The 18,234-nt window shown below is 41.4% G+C and overlaps 1 protein-coding gene across 3 annotated transcripts in view; it reads left to right on the top strand.

The window, feature by feature from the left end:
• Window positions 1-200: 200 nt before the first annotated feature.
• B3GNTL1 (UDP-GlcNAc:betaGal beta-1,3-N-acetylglucosaminyltransferase like 1) overlaps window positions 201-18,234 on the top strand; it is a 302,350-nt gene continuing 284,316 nt past the window's right edge. For 2 of the 3 annotated variants that reach the window (XR_008596943.1, XM_054978790.1), the window contains exons 1-4: window positions 201-816; window positions 4,160-4,276; window positions 4,865-4,964; window positions 12,463-12,527. Coding sequence is in view for 2 of the 3 variants with exons in the window: in XM_054978790.1 (XP_054834765.1) it covers window positions 643-816; window positions 4,160-4,276; window positions 4,865-4,964; window positions 12,463-12,527 (456 nt within the window). In the remaining variant the exon portion in view is untranslated. The remainder of the gene's footprint in view (window positions 817-4,159; window positions 4,277-4,864; window positions 4,965-12,462; window positions 12,528-18,234) is intronic. The other variant, XM_054978791.1, reaches the window with a different exon arrangement.

Here is an 18,234-nt window from a genome sequence, read left to right as displayed (position 1 = left end):
GAGAAGCATACAAAGAAGGCCAGAGAACAGACCCCAGCAACGACCGAGCTCCTCTGCCCAACAGCAGCACCTCCGTCTCTCCCTTCCGAAGCGACTGCAAAGCTGCTGCTGCCGCGCTCTGTCACAACATGGCGCTCTGCGTCTCCCTGCTGCCGTTCTAGCCCTCCCGTCTCTACTCCTCCATCAGGGGAAGGCGACAGAGGGCGGGCGGCGGGCGCGATACGCGCGACTTCCAAGGCTGAGGAAGGGTCGAGTCGGGGCGAGGGCAGCGCGGAAGCCCTGCGCCCCTCGTCCCCTCTCCCGCCTGCTTCCCACCCGCGTCTTTGCCCTCCGCTTCCTCTTCCACTCATGTCGGTTCTGTCTGCACACAAAGGCCTCTTCCTCAGCCGGTTCCCCCATTCCCTGGCACGTTGGCGATTTTGTTTGGTTCCACTTCCTCTTGAAGCTTTGCCCTCACTTTCACCTTCTTTTGCTTACTCGCGGTTTGGGGGGGGGAGGTTGGGGTGGAGCGCAGCCCCGTCCTGCCTTTTTATGCCTAAAACGGGCCAGACTTGAATTTGAGGGACTCATGGCCCTCCTTGCTGGGGTGTTGCTTCCTCTTCGTTTGCCTTGCTGCTTCTTCGTCTTTGCGTTTCGCTGACAATGGATGTGACAGAAAAGGGGCAGAAGGCGCCTGTCGGCTCTCCTCCCCTTTCGCTAGAAGGTGTTCAGCTCGCCCGGGGCAAAGAAGCAGCCGCTTCAGCTCCTGCCAGTCCACAGGAGCAGTCCATAGTACCTTTGAATAGGGAAATCCAAGAAAGCAGTAGGATTCAGGTGGTATGTCCCACAGTGTTCTGATTGCTCTCTTGATGTGTTTATATATTTGCAAAGTTTGTGAAAAGGGCTAATTTGCTTTAAGCCAGGTATGACTAGTGGCTCCTGCTGAGCAACAAAACATTATTGTTGGCAGGCCAGTCAACAGCAAAGTAGGTGCTGTAGAAATCAGCCTTTGAGGCTCTCTCCAAACAACTTGATCGAAAAACAGCATGACCTATCCCAAGGGCCTAACTTTATATTACAAGCTTCATATTATAAGCTCAGTAGTTATTACTTCAGAACAAAGACGTTTTGGGGAAGGGCTGTATGGATCCAAAAAGAGTCAGGCTTAATTTAGAGGCAAGGCAAAAGAGCTTCCCTGTGTGGTTTTGCATGAACTTAAAAGTGTGTGTTAACCTGTGCAAAGCAATAACAAGTGCCTGTTTCATGTACCAGGGACCTTATAGGCCTTGTGGATATTGTACTGGCAAGCAAACAAAATATGTGTGGGTCACATCCAGGTTGGATTACTATAATGTGCTTTATGTGGAGGTAGTTTCAGGTGGGTAGCTGTGTTGGTCTGTAGTAGAAGAGTGAGACTTGGGTCCTGTAACACCTTAAAGACGAACTAGATTTCCAGGGTGTGAGCTTTCGAGAGTCAAATCTCCCTTTGTCAGATGTGGAGGTGCCTCTGAAAACTGGCCTGAAACTTCAGTTGATCTTATATATGGCAGCCAGATTACTGTTGGAGGCTGGACACGGGATTCATATCACCCTGATGCCAAGAGAAAAACTGGCTGCCCATTTGTTTACAAGGCACAATTCAAAGTGCTGATTTCCTTTAAGGACCTCAGTTGCTTGCATACCTGAAGGAATGTCTTTTTCCAGTTAAAAGCCTTAATCTCAGTTCTCTTATTCCTTGTCTATAGAGGAGTGAGACAGTTGTCAGTTACAGACAGTGGTGGTCTCTTGCTTTTGGACAATCACCTTCAGCACTTGCTTGGTGCCTACCCTAATGTCGTTTAGGAGTCAAGCCAAAATATATTTTTTTCACCTGGACTTTAACTGCAAATTATCCCATCCTTTGTGGTTTTCTGTTTTATGGTGTGCATCCCACCTGAGCGATGTTTTACCATTGTTTTATGATTATAGTGTTAGAACTTCTGTTGGAATTGCTTTCTTTTGTTGTTGTTTTTTATGAACCTTCATGTTGGTTTTATCACTAACTTTGTTGCTGGTTTTTACATATTTTTGTTAACTTTATTATTTTGGGTGTCTAGTGAATGTGGCCTATAATTAACTGTTTTGTATGGGTTGCAAATGAGATGCTGAACCAATGCAAAGTCACAGGGGAAGCGATACTAGCCTCATGTTTAAATCTGGCTTGAGTCCGTGCTGGGGTGGGAGATGAGGATTAATTTCTGCCTTGTCTACCACTTCCTTGCTTAAGTTTGCCTCCTTGTGAAGCTTCTTGTATCTCTCTCTTTAAAAAGTTCATAGAGGTTTTGTTACGTACACTTATTGCATATAATGTTTAGATATGCCATATTATAGCTTCCTTAATTAAGTAGCTCAAAACTGTGAATATTAGCTTATTAAAGATTGCTTCATATTGGTAATGTTGCTTCATATTGGTAATGTGGTGAGTATGTTTCCATTAATTATATCTCTGTCTGAAAGCATGATGTGGAAAGCCTTGTATACTTTTGAGAAATGCCTAATTATGGCAAGAAACCAAGATTATCTAACTTTTTTAAAAAAGAAGACAACAGATTAGGAATGTTCATTGATTTATATTTTGAAAAAAGTAGATTCCCTGAGAAGATGCATGATGCTTGAGCAAGCTTCCAGAGTCGCTTTTCTGAAGAAGACACACATGCAGAAGACTCCCTAAACTTTCACTGGCCTTCATTACCAGCCCAAATTTATACTTGCCATGGCCCTGCTGCTGCTTCATATTTGGAGAAGGAGAGGGTTGCCAATTCCAGGTTGGGAAATTCATGGATATTTGGAGGTGGAGCTAGGAGAGAATGAGATTGTGAGAAGGGACGACCTCATCAGGGTATAATGGCATAGAGTCCACCTTCCAAAGCAGCCATTTTGTCCAGGGGAACAGATCTCTGTAAGCTTGAGATCAGTTTTAGGTGGGTAGCTGTGTTGGTCTGCAGTAGAACAGCAAGATTTGAGTCTAACGACACCTTAGAAATCAACAAGTTTTTCACTGTCTGAAGAAGAGAGCTCTGACTCTTAAAAACTTACACTCTGAAAATCTTCTTGGTCTCTTAGGTGTCTGTGAACTCAAACCCTGGAGGTCAGTTGTAATTCCAGGAGATCTCCAGGCCCCACATGGGGGTTTGTAGCCCTGGGTGAGGGCATGCTAAAATTTAAAGCACCACCGCCTTTGGGAAGAAGGCACATACATACTTGTCAAAAGAGACAAGTGGTGGCAAACATAACAAATACATTTTTGGACCCCTATTCCTGTTGTATACAATCTTCTCAAGATACACATACTTCTTTTCTGTTAAGGTCTTTAAACATTATTTAAATGAAAGAGGGGTTTACTTGAGTCCTTCCCTTGGGTAATGATACAGATTTTTCTTTGAGGCTGGTTAGTTAGAAAAACTATAGAAGTAACTTATGTGCAAATACAAGTTGTGGTTGGATAATGCTGCCAATAATATTACTGGTTAGAGGAGGATAGATCTTCATCCCTGCGTAAATAATATTGGGTTAATGTGGTTTTGAATATATGAGATCTGGTTCTAACTGGAGGATTATGAAATTTTGAGTTTGTTTTACTACTACTTACTAACAATTGCATGATTGATAGGTTTGGGAAGACAATCTTAAAAACTGGTTGGTGTAATTTGAGAGGACAACAGCCATTAATGTGAAACAAAGCCAATTCAATGTTTGTATTTTCTTGTGCTAGAATTTTCATTCTTGGTGCAACCTCTGATAATGTGAGAAACTGTCTAGCTCAGGTAGCTTGTTTGGGTTGGACAGGGGCAAGAGTGATTTCTTTGTGACACATTCTAAGACTGCTAGGAGGCATGCACAGCGTCTAACATCAGTATTACTTAGTACAAAGTAAGAACTGTAGGAAAGGAGCAGGAAGAAAAGTATGATTGGAATCATAGTTTTCTTAATACGCGTTACTGTATTGGACAGAACAGTAGTACAATAGAGGAGGAAAGCAATTTGTAAAGAAAATAACTGTGCCTTTCATTTTCTGCTTGGAGACTAATGTGCGTGCTAAGTGATAAGAGGATATAATAAAAGTACCATATTATTCAGTGCAGCAGGGAGTATAAAATAGGGATTTATATTTACTCGTGCTATGTTTATGTATTCTTTGTAGTCTGTAATTTTGCCAGTTTATAATGCTGAATGCTGGTTGGATGAGTGTTTGAAGTCTCTTCTGGAACAAGACTTCCAAGGCTCCATGGAACTCTCTGTTTTCAATGATGCTAGTACGGTATGTACATTTTCACACCTGAATCTTTAGTTCCAGCATGCTATTATCATTTTAATGTACCAGTTTAATCATATCCCAGGAATGTGCTGTTATCCGGGTTCGTTAAATGTTTAACTTTTAAAAGTTAAAAGTGAAACATGACATGAAATTGTTACACTGTAATTCATCAGGAAGTTTGATTTTATTTGTCCAGTCTCACTCAATTAAGATGTTAAATTACAGTTGCTAAATTGACTTGAGTTAGCAGAGCCAGGGAAAGTGTTTTGCTGCCAAATGCGGCTGTTGTGAATGACACGCTAGAAAATTTTGTTTGCATTGAAGGTGCTCTTAGACTCAAAGTTTGTGCTTATCTTGTATCCATTTGATTGTTGCACTGCAATATCATAGGCTATACCTTTTGCATTTTGGGACCTTCTTTCCACACTGTGTACACGTATGTGATGTGCACAAACAAATAATCAGCCTGCTGTCAGTACGCTTCATATGTTTAATAAAACAAGTCTTGGTTCACAAAGTCTTACATACCAATAACTGTTCAGATGCTATATGACTCCATTTTAAGTTATTTGTTTCTTCTTTTCTAATCAGGACAATTCAATGAATATAATAGAAAAATGGAAAGTTCTGTTAGAAGAAGTGGGCATCCACGTACGTGTTGGAGGACATTGTTCCCCTCGGCCACGAGGAGGTAGGTGAGACTGTGAACCTCCTGAACCAATGTCTGTAGGTAGTAGTGAACAGGGTGACAGCCAGTAACTAGTTTGCTGTAGAAAAGAGCAAGAGTCCAGTAGCACCTATAAGACTAACAAAATTTATGGTAGGGTATGAGCTTTCATGAGTCACAGCTCACTTCTTCAGGTACCAGGTCACTGAAGAAGTGAGCTGTGACTCATGAAAACTCATACCCTACCACAACTTTTGTTAGTCTTATAGATGCTACTGAACTCTTGCTCTTTTCTACTGCTACAGACAGACTAACACAGCTACCCATCTTGGTTTGCTCTAGGGCACCTGAATTTTACCTTATATTAATTCTATTATTCGGGGGCAAAATTCACTCAAAATACTGGGATGTCTACTTAATAGGTTTAGAATTACATTGTAAATTATCACAATTTTGTTGGCAGAAAAATAGCTAGACAATATAGACAAGATTCATTTATGTAAGTTTCTTTTATAACTGCCTCACATTTGTGGCAGTCTCTTCATTGGAAACTCACTAAAACTAGGCTATCTGACTTGAATTTATAAAATCAGTGAAAATATAAATCATTTGAATGTCCATGCTAATATATAATTAGCAAAAGGTTAGTATTTTAGGAACTGTTAGTCTTTACCTTTTGAGAACAGTTTACATTTTCAGTCAGTCAGTTTCATTTCCCTTCTGCAATTTCCCAATGATTGGCCAAGTTTTAAGTACATTTTATTAATCTGTGTTGAAATCCATAGACAAAAAAGCCTACTTTAAAAAAATCGAATGATCTCTCTGTTTATTTATGGTCGGTATTTTCTGAATAGTTTGAAAGAAGAATGGGGGGAAATGTAGACTATACTGCTGATAGCAGGTTGCTGTGCATTTTCCAGTGCAGAACAGCTTGTTTGTATTAGCAGTTACATTTGGGGAGCCAGTTTTTGTTGGAAATCTTTGTGACCTTTTTGTCCTTAGTGATTTACTTTGCTGTGGTTAGGAGTAGTTAAAACTTGTAGGGAATATTTCCTTTGAAACAAGCAACCCCAATAACGAAACAATGTGATAGTCTTCATGTCTCGGACTGTTTACACTGGATTAAGATTCATTTCTGATTCCTTTCTGTCATGGAAAAGGAAAAAGAAAAACAAAAGGGAAAAACCTTCACAAAAGAAAGGGTCAGTGGCTTTAAAGAAACTACCACAAAACTACTTCTTTCCAAGACTGAGGAATGTTAATATCTCACGGGGTCTTAGGTTTTTACTTCTGTGACCATGGTAACAGGCTCTTTTCAGTTAGTAAGCAGGCCTTACAAAATGCAAAGCCTTGGCACAAACATTTGACTCTCATCAGTACAGCAATATCAGAGTGAATTCTTTCTTCCTGCCAAATGCAAGATTCATTGCCTGCGACCAATTTTTTAATATCCAGTTTCCCTACAGAATACAATGGCTTCAGACAGAGTCATAAAATTGTGTTGGTATCAGTAGGATGTCACAACAGTCAGATTACTACCAGCATTTTAGATGCCTTGTTTTCAATCTGATCATCTTATTTTATAACTTTTGCAGGTTGAACAAACAAGGCTGCTTCTCCTTTGGCCTCTTCCTCCTCCACTTCACATGTATATAAGAACTGGCCTTTAATTATTCTTTATGAATATTTTATCCTGTTGATAATATTCTAAAAGCATTTGATTTGTCCTTAAAGTACCTCTTTTTATTGCATCTTTAACTGGTGTAAAAGCTTGAAAATTCTGAGGCAGTTATTAAGTTATTTTGGACAGGTAATTTAAAATGAAACTAAACTTAATTTTTTGGCTCTCTTTTGATTGCTTCCTTGCCTGACTGCAGACTGTGAACTCCTTCGTGTAGATGATCCAAGATGGATTTCATGACATATGAAAGAGCCTTTAATCTGAGCATTCTTTTGCCTCACTTACTATGGCTTACCAAATATTTTGTGGTAGTGGTGAAGAGAGCGAGCTGGATAGTCTTGCTTATACAACTGGCCCTTCTATAGCTATTTCTGCCCTGTGATGGTATTAGTTGAGTTGTTCAGCTTGAGCCCATTCATTTTCTTTTTTAGGAGATAATTGTCCAGTACTATGGTTTTTTTCCCCCAGTAAGCATGCCCAGACCTGCTTGATCAGCTTAGGATGTTGTAGTATTTTACTGAGTGTGCCAAAAATTCAACAAAGCATAGAGAGAGGCTCAGGAAGGCAAAGATAGAATCTAGTCTTTTTAAAACACAGTTTAAACTGAATATAGTGTATAATAACCATCAAGTGAGTCTGTAATTCATCATCTCAAAAAATGTAATTAGTAAGCAATATGTACTTGAACTAGACTTTTTGTTTCTGTTGCAATACAGTTACTGTGTAGAAATAACAATCCCCCCATTCTGAGATTTTTTTGGTATTAGTCGACTTCAGCAGACTAATATGGCTGCTTCCTCTGGAATCTTTCTATTACAGCAGATCTTATTCAATTCATTTATAATATGTATATATCCCATTTTCGTTAGGCACAGTCAGGGATACAGGGACCCTAATTTTGAGAGTGAACAAGACCCCTTCAGCTGTATGTAAAATTGCAGGCTCTAAGATGTCTCTGAATACTTGGCATTTGATTAGTTTTTTGCACGGGCAAGGGAACTAGTTTTTCAGAGCTAAACTACAAGAGACGAATTACACGAGGAGGAGCATGTGAAGGGAGTTGCAATGTTAGCCGGGAAGATGAGTTTTGAAAGAGATCTGAAGGCTTTGTCAATTTCCCCTCTCTACAGAGCCAGGGAGATCTGCTCAGAGGGTTTGTTAATTTCCTCTTTGCCTCCTAGAAGGTGAGGTGAAACTGACAGCCTTCAGGAGGTGAAGAGGAAGTTAACAGACCCTCTGAGCCCTGATGTACTTGGCTCAGTAGAGAGGGGAAATTAACAAAACCTTCTGATCTCTTTTAAAACTCAGCTTCCCCGCTAACAATGCGACTCCCTTCATGTGTTCCCCCTTGTGTAATCCATCTCTTGTAGCTTGGCTCTCAGACTTACAAACTATTGTTTTCTTTTGAGGTTGCATCCGAAATACTGTCAGGGCTGCTTTTCTTTTTCTTTCTTTCTTTCTTTCTTTCTTTCTTTCTTTCTTTCTTTCTTTCTTTCTTTCTTTCTTTCTTTCTTTCTTTCTTTCTTTCTTTCTTTCTTTCTTTCTTTCTTTCTTTCTTTCTTTCTTTCTTTCTTTCTTTCTTTCTCACTGAGATTCAGGGTGGATTACACACTGCAAGTGAATACTGTCAGGTTTCGCCCTGGGCGTGGCTTCACTGAATGCTAGGGCACCTGACGTCAGCTCCTGGGGGGTCGTCAGGGAATATGCGGGGACCCACTCTGTGGACAGAGGGGAGGTATACCTCACCCTTACTCCCTCTCTGTCCACTTGCAGACCCGCTCAACCTGACTCGGCCCCTGCCTCCACCTTTCTCTCCACAGTCCTTCACCATCCTCCCTTCCTTGCTCATTCCTCCTCCAACCAACCTTCACACACCACCTCCAACTTCATGTCTTCACTCCTCCTCTACAACCCACCATGAACCCTCTTCTGAGCCTGCCTTTATAGGGCTTCTTCCAACTGCCTCCCCTCCCTTCCTCCCAGGCTCTTTCCTACCCCTGATGCCTTCCAGCTGGGTCTGCTCTCAGGTGTTCCCTCTCTCATCCCAGTTTCCTTGCTCTCCTGTTTTTTCTTGCAGGGCTGGGTTAGATGTGGCTCAGCTGGGGCTTTTCTCAAGTGTTCCCCCTTGACCTCTTCCTTCCTCTCTCTTTCTTCCTTGCAGGGTGGTGCTGGTAGGCCCCTTCCAGGCCCAGCAGCGCAGCCTTCTCTGCCTCTACTCACGAGGTGTGGCACCAGTCTCCTGGGCTTCAGTCGGCTCTTCCAGGTGGCTGTTGCCGCTGGCTCCCCCTCGGGCTTGTGCAGATGCTTCCAAACCCCCTGCCCTGTCATCGGCTTCTCTGGCAGGCCTGCTTGCTTCTTGCCTTTTGGGGCATGAGAGGGTAGTGCACACCTGGCTGGTTTCTCCCTTTGGCTCCTCTTTCCCTTCCCTTGCTGCCAGCTGGAGCTGAGCCACTTCCCTTGGGCTTCCTGTGCCTGCAACTGGGGGTCCATCGGCCTTCGGGTAAGGGGTTTGTGGCAAGTCCAGGGTGCTTGGGACGCTCCACCCCGGACAAATATAATGTAATAGCCAGGACATTCACTGCGCAAAATACAATATGGTCAACAGTTAAGAAATTCAGTGAAAACGTACAATAGGGTATGGCTACGGATAAGTTGAAAACTACCATGAAGGCGAGCACAGAGATGAAATCTTTTTGAATTAAAGCATAATTAATTAATATCTTTAGCAATGTGGAACTATCCAGAAGCAATGTACCTACATCAGCACACAGTACTCAGTAATATAGTCTATAGTTCCTGTTCCTTATCAAGATATCTCTTTGAGCTATTTCTTATGACACAGCTGTATAATCTGAGTAGAAAGCCTTCCTGAATAATTCAGTTTTGCATAGTTTGCAGAAAGCCAGGGGAGAGGGAGCTTTCCTGACCCCCTCAGGCAAGCCATTCCATAAGGTCGGGGCTACCACAGAGAAAACACATGTAAGAGCAGCTGTTGATTTAGCCCAATTGCAGGGTGGTATCTGTAGAAATTCTAGATAAGCAAAGCCGCTGTGATGGAACATAGGGAGAGAGGGAGTCAGGGAATATCATGAGGTACAAAGCAGAGATCTGCTGTGGCTAGAGAGGAATCTAAAAAAATGCCCCTTCCCTCTTGATATAAGTGACTTGGATCCAACTTATGGCCTTTTCAAGACTAAAGATGCCAATGATAAAGCCATATCTTCCATAACCTCTGCCTCCTTCATCCTGCCAGGGCTTTTTAGCTTGGAAAAGAGGTGGTGGAACTCACTGGGTGCCATATGTGCATGCGCTCCCAGGAGCGTGCGTTGATGTCACTTCCCGGAAATGATGCATCATGCAGACTGTGGCTGCCCTGGGAGCCACGCTCCACAGGGGGCCCAATTTGTTCCCAAATCAGCTTGGAACGGGCCGTTGTGGTGCGGGAGAGCACTCCTCTGCCCAGCAGTGGCCTGATCCTAGCTGTTTTGGGCCCAAATTGGGCTGAATTGGGCCCGAAATGGCCCAGATCAGGCCTGAATTGGCCTGGAATAGGCTGCTACCGCACAGGGGAACCCTATCCCACCTGACAGCGGCCCAATCCTGGCCATTTTGGGCCCAAATTGGGCACAGAATGGCCAGGATTGGTCCCGAATCAGCCTAGAACAGGCTGCTGCTGCACAGGGGAACCCTCCCCTGTCTGGTAGTGGCCCGATCCTGGCCATTTTAGGCCCAAATTGGCCTGGAATGAGTCGCTTCTGTCTGGAGGAACCCTCCCCCAGCTGGCAGTGGCCTAATCCTGTCCATTTGGGCACAAATTAGGCTGAAATGGGCCCCAAAGGGCCAGGATTGGGCCCGAATCAGCCTAGAATGGACTGCTGCTGCACAGGGAAACCCTCCCCCCGCTCGGCAGTGGCCCAATCTTGGCCGTTTCCAGCCCTAATTGGGCCAAAATGGGCCCAAAATGACTGAAAGGGCCAGGATCGGACCCTAATCAGTCTGGAATGGGTTGCTGCGACACAAAGGAACCCTCCCCTGCCTGGCAGCGGCCCTATCCTGGCAGTTTCAGGCCCTAATTGGACTGAAATGGGCCCAAAGTTACCGAAACGGGTCTGAATAGGGCCTGAATCAGCTTGAAACGGGTCGCTGCTATGCAGGAACAGATCGCTGCTGTGCCAGTGTTCTGGCTGAAGAAAAGCCCTTCATGTTATGAAGTTATTCTTTTCTTCTCTTAAATCTTTCTCTGTGGGTATATGCTACTCATTTTCTCATTACTCTTCTAGTTGTATCCCTTCCCTTCTTCCCTTTTGTTTTTAGGTCTTTTAGATTGGAATGCTAACTGAGATGTAGCTTGATTATTTTACTTTAACTGATTTGCTGTCTATTTTTCCACTGTATTAATATTGAGGGGAAAGTTGCAAACCTACAGGTGTTTTCCGCATGCACACTTATACCGGGTTTTCTGGATATTTGATTCGCAAAGATCAGATCTGCTTTGGGCCTCTGTAATTCCTCACTTGAGGGAGTGGAACCAAAGTGGTGTCTGTTTATTTTCTCTGCACTATAAAAATGTATCTGTGCTGCAGGCTTTCTGGGGAACACATCAGTTGATCACTGAGGAAACTTGCAAGTTTTTGTTAAAGACACCAAGGTTGCAATGTTGTATGTTTAACCCCCCCCCCCAAACCTTAAGAGCCAAAAAAGAATGGACTAAAAAGTACAGGAAGTACAGAGGGAATCTGTAAAATATCAAGCAAGATTCAGGGCTCTTTGCAGAGTTTTTGTGTTAACTACAAGAAAAACACTGAGATAAGGGTCACTAAACACAGATAACAATTACAGTACAATGAAATTCATTCTTATCCAATATTGTGTGTGTATTTTTATAAGAAAATAATCCAACGTGCAGTGCATACAATCAAATCCACATACATGTTCAAATACAGCCACATAGTCAATTAATTAGTATTATATGAAAGTAAGATGGTCATAGATCTGGAGGAGTTAGTCATGTGAGTCTGTAGTAGCAAAATCGAAAAGAGTCCAGTAGCACCTTTAAGACTAACCAACTTTACTGTAGCATAAGCTTTCGAGAATCACAGCTCTCTTCTGACGAATAAAGGGGAGGGCAAAAGGCTAGGCTCCAGCCAGGCCTCGCACCAAAGACAGCATTCCGCATTTCAAAAAAAGCTGTGGTTTGTTTTCGCTGGAGAAAAAAATCAGGATATGTCTGCAGGGAGAAAAGCTAGAGAAAGATTGATTCTGCAGCACATGCAGCCCTTCTCCATCCAAAAAAGTCTGGAGACTGAATCAGGGTATTTTAACTATGCATGCAGAACTCTGGAGAGAAACTGATGTAGTATGAAAAAGCCCTGTGTGGAAAATGCCTCACTTACATATTACCAGAGTAATTTCTTTTTGTATTCCTGATATATAAGTTGGAGAGGGATGCATGCAACAATATACAACTTTTAGTAGCTTATTTATTATCCTATAGGGAACTTTGAGTAAATTATTTGGGAATGTGCATGTGTATATGTTTGTGTGTGTTTCATCTAAACCCCCCACCACATTTTTTCTCGCAACGGCCTGCAAGGTAGATTGAGCTGAAAGGTAGAGATACATAAAATCTTATCACCAAACAAAATATTTTCATTTCCTTTGGACTCCTCTAACTGTAACTTGAGTGTCTTTCCGAAAAAAGCTGTACTCTTTTTTAATGAAACATTTTTCTTTGTTTGCACTGTTTGTTTTTATGTAGTATTATTTAATGTACTCAGTAGAAAAAAAATCAAAATTGCAACGATATTCATGTTATAAATTATTCCTTTACTTTCTCAACAGTTGGCTTTGCTAAAAATCGTGCTGTGGATCAGAGCTTGGGGGCCTATCTCTGCTTTCTGGATTCCGTAAGTAAACTTTTTTTGCCCAACATTCTGACAATAAGACCTTCAGATGTCCTTCTCCTCCCTTTGAGATCATTGTACAATGGGTACTGCTGGATTTTCACATTTTGTGGCATGTGAATGTTTCATATGATTGTCAGGATTTAACCCAGACTCTCTTTATACACTGACTACACATTTTCTGAGTTGATCTTTTATGATCTCATATCTCTGGTTTCAGTCCTTAGAAGTGGTGGTACTCTGAAATGTGGACAACTACATTAAAAACATGAAGTTGGAGCCTATTTTATTTTGTCAGAATGGCACTTTTGCTGATTTCCACCTTGTACTGCAGATCCCCACTTTGCCTTCATGGTAATTCTGAGGGCCCCTTGGCCCACAGGGGCAGAATTTTGACATGCTGAATGGGCACCAGGTTCAAATGTCCACTCTGCCATCAAAGCTCGCTAGGTGAAATCACACACTCTCAGACTGACGTACCTCCCAGGGTTGTTGTGAGGCCTGTAAGCTACTTTGGGTTCCCACTCAGGAGAAAAGTGGTATATAAATTATGTAAGTAAATAAAATAAATTTTCATCAATTTTCCCCTTCTCCTTCAGACTCCTGCTTTGCTCTCCTGGTGTTGCTGTGGGTCCCTTGACCCACAAGCACAGGGACAGCATAGTAGGAGGCAACAAAACTCTGATTACCAGTGCTAGGAGGTAACTAAGGGAAGGACTTGACATCTGTGCCCTATTCGTTAGCTTTACAGGGCAACTGGTTGGCCACTGTGTGAAACACATTGCTAGAGTAGATGGAGTAGATGGTCTTGTGTTCATTCACGGAATTACTCTCTAGCTTCTGTTTTGTCTTCTTCAGTCACTATTCTGCTTTTGTACACCAATAAAATTGAATACATTTTGGGTCTGAAATTCTTGAAAAAGATAATCGACATATACAAATTCTTTCTAGTTTCTCCGAATGACTGTATGGAAGCCTTCCAACTTGAAGATCAACATCTGTGGATCTTATAGAAACACACCTATATATTCATTTAGAATGCTGAAAGTAACTTGAATTTGTGTATGGGAACTACCAGTATCAATATCATGGCTCTTGCATTCTGTCAGTTCTCTGTTCTAGAAGTCTTTTTAGTAGTTTCCCTAATTGTGCACATGTGTCTGCAGGGCATCACATTTGAGCTTTACTCAGAAGACTTCCTTCTTTATCATGGTTTGTTTGTGATACAGATGACTTGCTGATGCTTCGACAGCCATGGCTTACCAGTGAACTTTAAAAAGAGTTGCTTGATGCTTCCCCACGCTTTAGTGTGATCATCAGCATCCAAAAAGCATTTTCATAAAAATGGTAAACATTTGGGAATATTTAAAACTATCATGATTAACTATAGCATACAGTAGATAGATGATAATAGTTTTATCTGTCCAACCTATAACTATTAACACAGGTGCAACTTTATGAACTACTATATTAAGCTCCTTATCAGCTGTGTTTTGATTTATGTAGCTTTTATCCTTGGCAAAGCACAGTTCAACTTGGTAGTTCATAGATAACTACTTAAGAATAAAGATATGACTTGTTCATCAAGAATTCTGGTCGCTTTCCTAATAGTCTAAAAATAAGCCTCTTTTTTGGAGAACACTCTTTTAAACTAAGAAGCATGATTAAATTGTTTCTGCTAGTTTCAGTTGATTTTTTAAAAATCCCATTGGGAAACATAAAGCTTCAGCAACTTGTATTTAAATTGTTTGTGTCCCAGTACAGTATATCTATAATACTGTTTGTGTCCCAATACAGTATTATCCACTGCACTGCACTGGTTCTTTGTGGATTCTATCCAGTACTTGTAGTAGAGCAAGTGGGAATTGTTTATTTTATTTAGGATTATTCATATTAAAATTATTTGTTATCTGTCTTTCCAAATAAATTGTTAGCTTACAGCAGCTAATAATCAAAATATTACAATTTTAAAAGTACCTTATGACAGTGTGATAGCAAAAACACACCCAGGACTAGAGACACTGAGTCTCGTTTTCTCCTTACATAAGGAGGTGATGCTTCATCACTATGACTTACCTGCAGAAGAAACAATAGAAGGTAGGTCTTCCTGTTTCCAGAAGAAGCCAGCTGTGTGCAATAATGATCTTTTGGTCTTGTGACAACTGCTGAGCTAATTGCTGTCTTCAGAGGAGCAAACCAAAAGTCTTGTCCCCATTTAGCCTTCCTACCACTGAAGCAGGCACAGGTGTAGGGAGGACTCCTTGCCTTGAAAGTGGCTACTGGGAGTCAGCAGCTAAGTAAGTACGAATGTCCTTAAGGGAGCAAGTCTGGAGATCCCTCCTTAACATGCAAGGTCATGTCAGGTTGAATTACAAGACGTTTATGTCATTTTCAACCACAGTTTATTCTGTGACATCAGCAGTTTGTCTTAACATTCTCAGCACTTGTGAAGTGCAATGATCACTAGATCAACAATTCCCATTTCTCCTATGAAAAACTTCTATAATCATACTGTTGTGCATGAAAAGTTTAAGACAGGGACACAGACTGAGAAACTTTTGTCTCTTCTGGACACTTTTTATCAGTGGTGAGCATAATAGTGCATAAGTTAACTCATTACCTCTGTTTAAAATATGTAAGTACTTTTGTTCCTTCATGCAGACCTAGTAATGGATGACGCAAATGTATAAGTTGGTTAAAAACATTGAAATAGAAACATAAACCCAATCCATTGATTTGTTCCTGGTATAGATGCTCTGATGTGGCCGTGCAGGTTCCTTGCCTGCTGTGGCTTCCCTATTTATTTCAGTAGACATTCATTTACCCATGGAATTCTGCTGCCTCCATTGAAATGAGTGGGCGAGACTGTGCATGCACGAAATCTGTGTTTGCTTTCAAGTACCCATTGAGTTCTGTATTGGGGGGAGATTAATAAACAATGCACATCTGTTTTAGTTCTTACCCAGATGTTTCCATTATTATATTTAAAGTGCCTTACCTTTACAGCAGCATTTAAATTTTCCTTCCTTATTTTTGTCTCCTGGAAATGATCCAGCAGCCAACACTTAAAAAATGAAAAAGAAGTAGACTAGCTTTTTTGTCCTAAATATTCAAATAAATGTCTATTTCCAACATAGGGTTAAATCTGTTTGGCACAAACATAAGTGATTTACTATTCAGACCTTTTGAAATTAGTCTCCATAAAATGTTTATGATTTCCAGTGCAACTAAGTCTGGAAAAACTATTCATTATGAAAAAGCTGATAAAGGGTCTATGTCACTCTTCTCCCTTCCCCTTCCCCCATTCTCTTGGAGTGTTTGCTTAGACTAAGAGTGAAGTACCAAAGCATTTCTAAAGGGATTTGCAAAGCAAGTCGAAAATCTGCTGTGACAAAAAATTTTCTGTTCCTTTTTTCTGTGCTAGACAGTGCTGAGGAACAGAAATGCTCCTGAAATTGATATGCATCTAGGAATTATTTGGTGTTCTCCTTGAAAGCAGTTTCTCAATACTGTACACTAATTACAGAAAAACAGATGTTATCAGCTGTGTGACCTAACATTGTCTGTGTCTGCTCTCGTATACATCTTTGCTTCTTGGTTTCAGTTCACCAATTCAGTATTGGTAAAGGTTATTCAGGAAATAATGTTGGTGTTAGTCTTGGGGAATGTGCTCAAGTATTGTCAAGAAATGTCCTTCAGGAAATGTAGCGGTTGTTTGTTGTAAGCTAAAATACTCTCAATGTTGATTATTTCTTATACTGGCCAGGCATGCAGGACAAACTATTATTGATTATCAGCTAAACATAATCTCGAAAAAGCTGTCCCTGGTATCCTAGATTTTACAGGAAGACAGGAGGTTTGATTTCTCCAACCTTAGAAATTTATTGCCCCAGCATCTGTATGGATCAGCAATCTGGGGCTCTGGAAATCTGCAGTCTTTAGAAGTTATTCAGAATAAATTTGCCCACCTGCTATTGGCTGCTGCTCCTTCAACATCTTCAGTTATGGTAAGAGTAGAGCTATCTCTGCCTTCAATAACAACCTTAATCTATAAAGAAGCCATTAACTATTGGCAGAAAATCATCTTTTGAACATCCCCAGGCCTTTTAACCTTTACATATGAGAGATGAAGGATAACTCATGACACAGGTTTGTATTGAGATTAGTGGCTAGAAAAGATGGGCATGAACCGGGAAAAATTCAAACTGTGCGATTTGTGGTTTGTTGCATTTCACAGTCCCTGAACCCTGAACTTTCACAAACTTGCCCTGGTTCGTGAACTGGTTCGTTGGTTCATGGGTCATCACTTCCCGACGCCCTAGAATGACCCCCTTCACAGTCAGAGATGCTAAACTCTCATGGAGTCTTCAGCAGGCTCTCCTACATCCTCTCTCCAAGTATGGCGAAGATTGCATTCCGGATATCCGAGTCAGAGACCCCCAAAGTGGGTGCCTCCAAGAAATTTCCATTAGATGTAATGGGAGTCAGCCTCGGCTGCCACTTGACTAAATAAGAAGTAAATAAGAAAGAGACTGATTAGTTTATCAGCAATGCCATCAAAACGCTCCAAAATCCTCCCTCTCTCCTTCCAAATTCCAGCAGCAGCCCTCCCTCTCTCTCTGCCGGCTGGAAAGTGAAACCACGAGGCTGAGAGCTGGGACTTGGGAGTTATATACTTGTTCTCATAGAGAAGAATGGGAGCTCTCTGGTTAGCAGCCGGAGCTGCCTATCAAGGTTTTGAGGGCTAAGATTGATGTTCCCAGGGCTGCAGAAGATGTCCAGTCCCTCTGTTGCTCAGGGAATTGATAGACCGGCACCAAGCTGTCTAGAATAATGAACTGAATACGAACCTCCAAACTGGCCTAAAAATTCATCATGGTTCATGAAATCAGGGTCCCATGAACCACTGGTTCACGAACTCCAAACCAGCCCAGTTTGTGCTGAACTTTGGTTCATATTTTGGTTCGTGCTCATCTCTAGTGGCTAACCTTGCCTTCTCAGAAGAATACTTGAGGACTCTTGGACTCTATGCTGCCAAACTTTTAGTAAAACAAACATTTTAAGGACAACTGTACTTTATAGGCAGTTACTTTCTTCCCTCCTAACTCGTCCAGCATACTTTACTGACATAATGAATTATGAGTACAGAAAGGCCTTCCCTAAGGCACACCAGATAGTCTACTGCTCACAGTCTTGGAAGGCTGCTTCAGTGGGATTCCATCTGCTTCTGTGACTGTAGGTTCATTGAGGATTAGTTCCATGTTACATTCCACTGCCCAAGATTTGAGACTGAATTTGAGATTTCCGAGAAACGTTATATCTCATTTCCTAGGGAAGTCAGACTGAGAGAAATTAGTACAAGTATTGGCAGATAGGAACAAATCCATTACTCTCCAAGTAGAAAGGTTTGCTGCCGCCATCATAAAGGTAGAGAAGATAATGAGACATGCTGATGCAAGCATGGTTGACCAAACACTAATAATTCTACTCTGGGTCATTAGCCATTGGATTATAAAATGGTTTATTATGAGATAGTATATATTTTAATCTTTTCTATGAAAATGTATAGAAATTTCTTAGTTTTATTTTGATGGATCCTTCATTTTATTTAGTACCATTGCTATGCTTATTTATTGATGTAATAAAAATATATTGGCATATTGATTACCATAGTTTTGTACTTTTGATATGTATGTCATTGGGGATGGGT

Source organism: Eublepharis macularius, chromosome 4, assembly GCF_028583425.1.
Source record: "Eublepharis macularius isolate TG4126 chromosome 4, MPM_Emac_v1.0, whole genome shotgun sequence".
Taxonomy (NCBI): domain Eukaryota; kingdom Metazoa; phylum Chordata; class Lepidosauria; order Squamata; family Eublepharidae; genus Eublepharis; species Eublepharis macularius.
The sequence above is the reverse complement of the archived record's forward strand: the minus strand, read 5'-3'. Positions and strand labels throughout refer to the sequence as shown.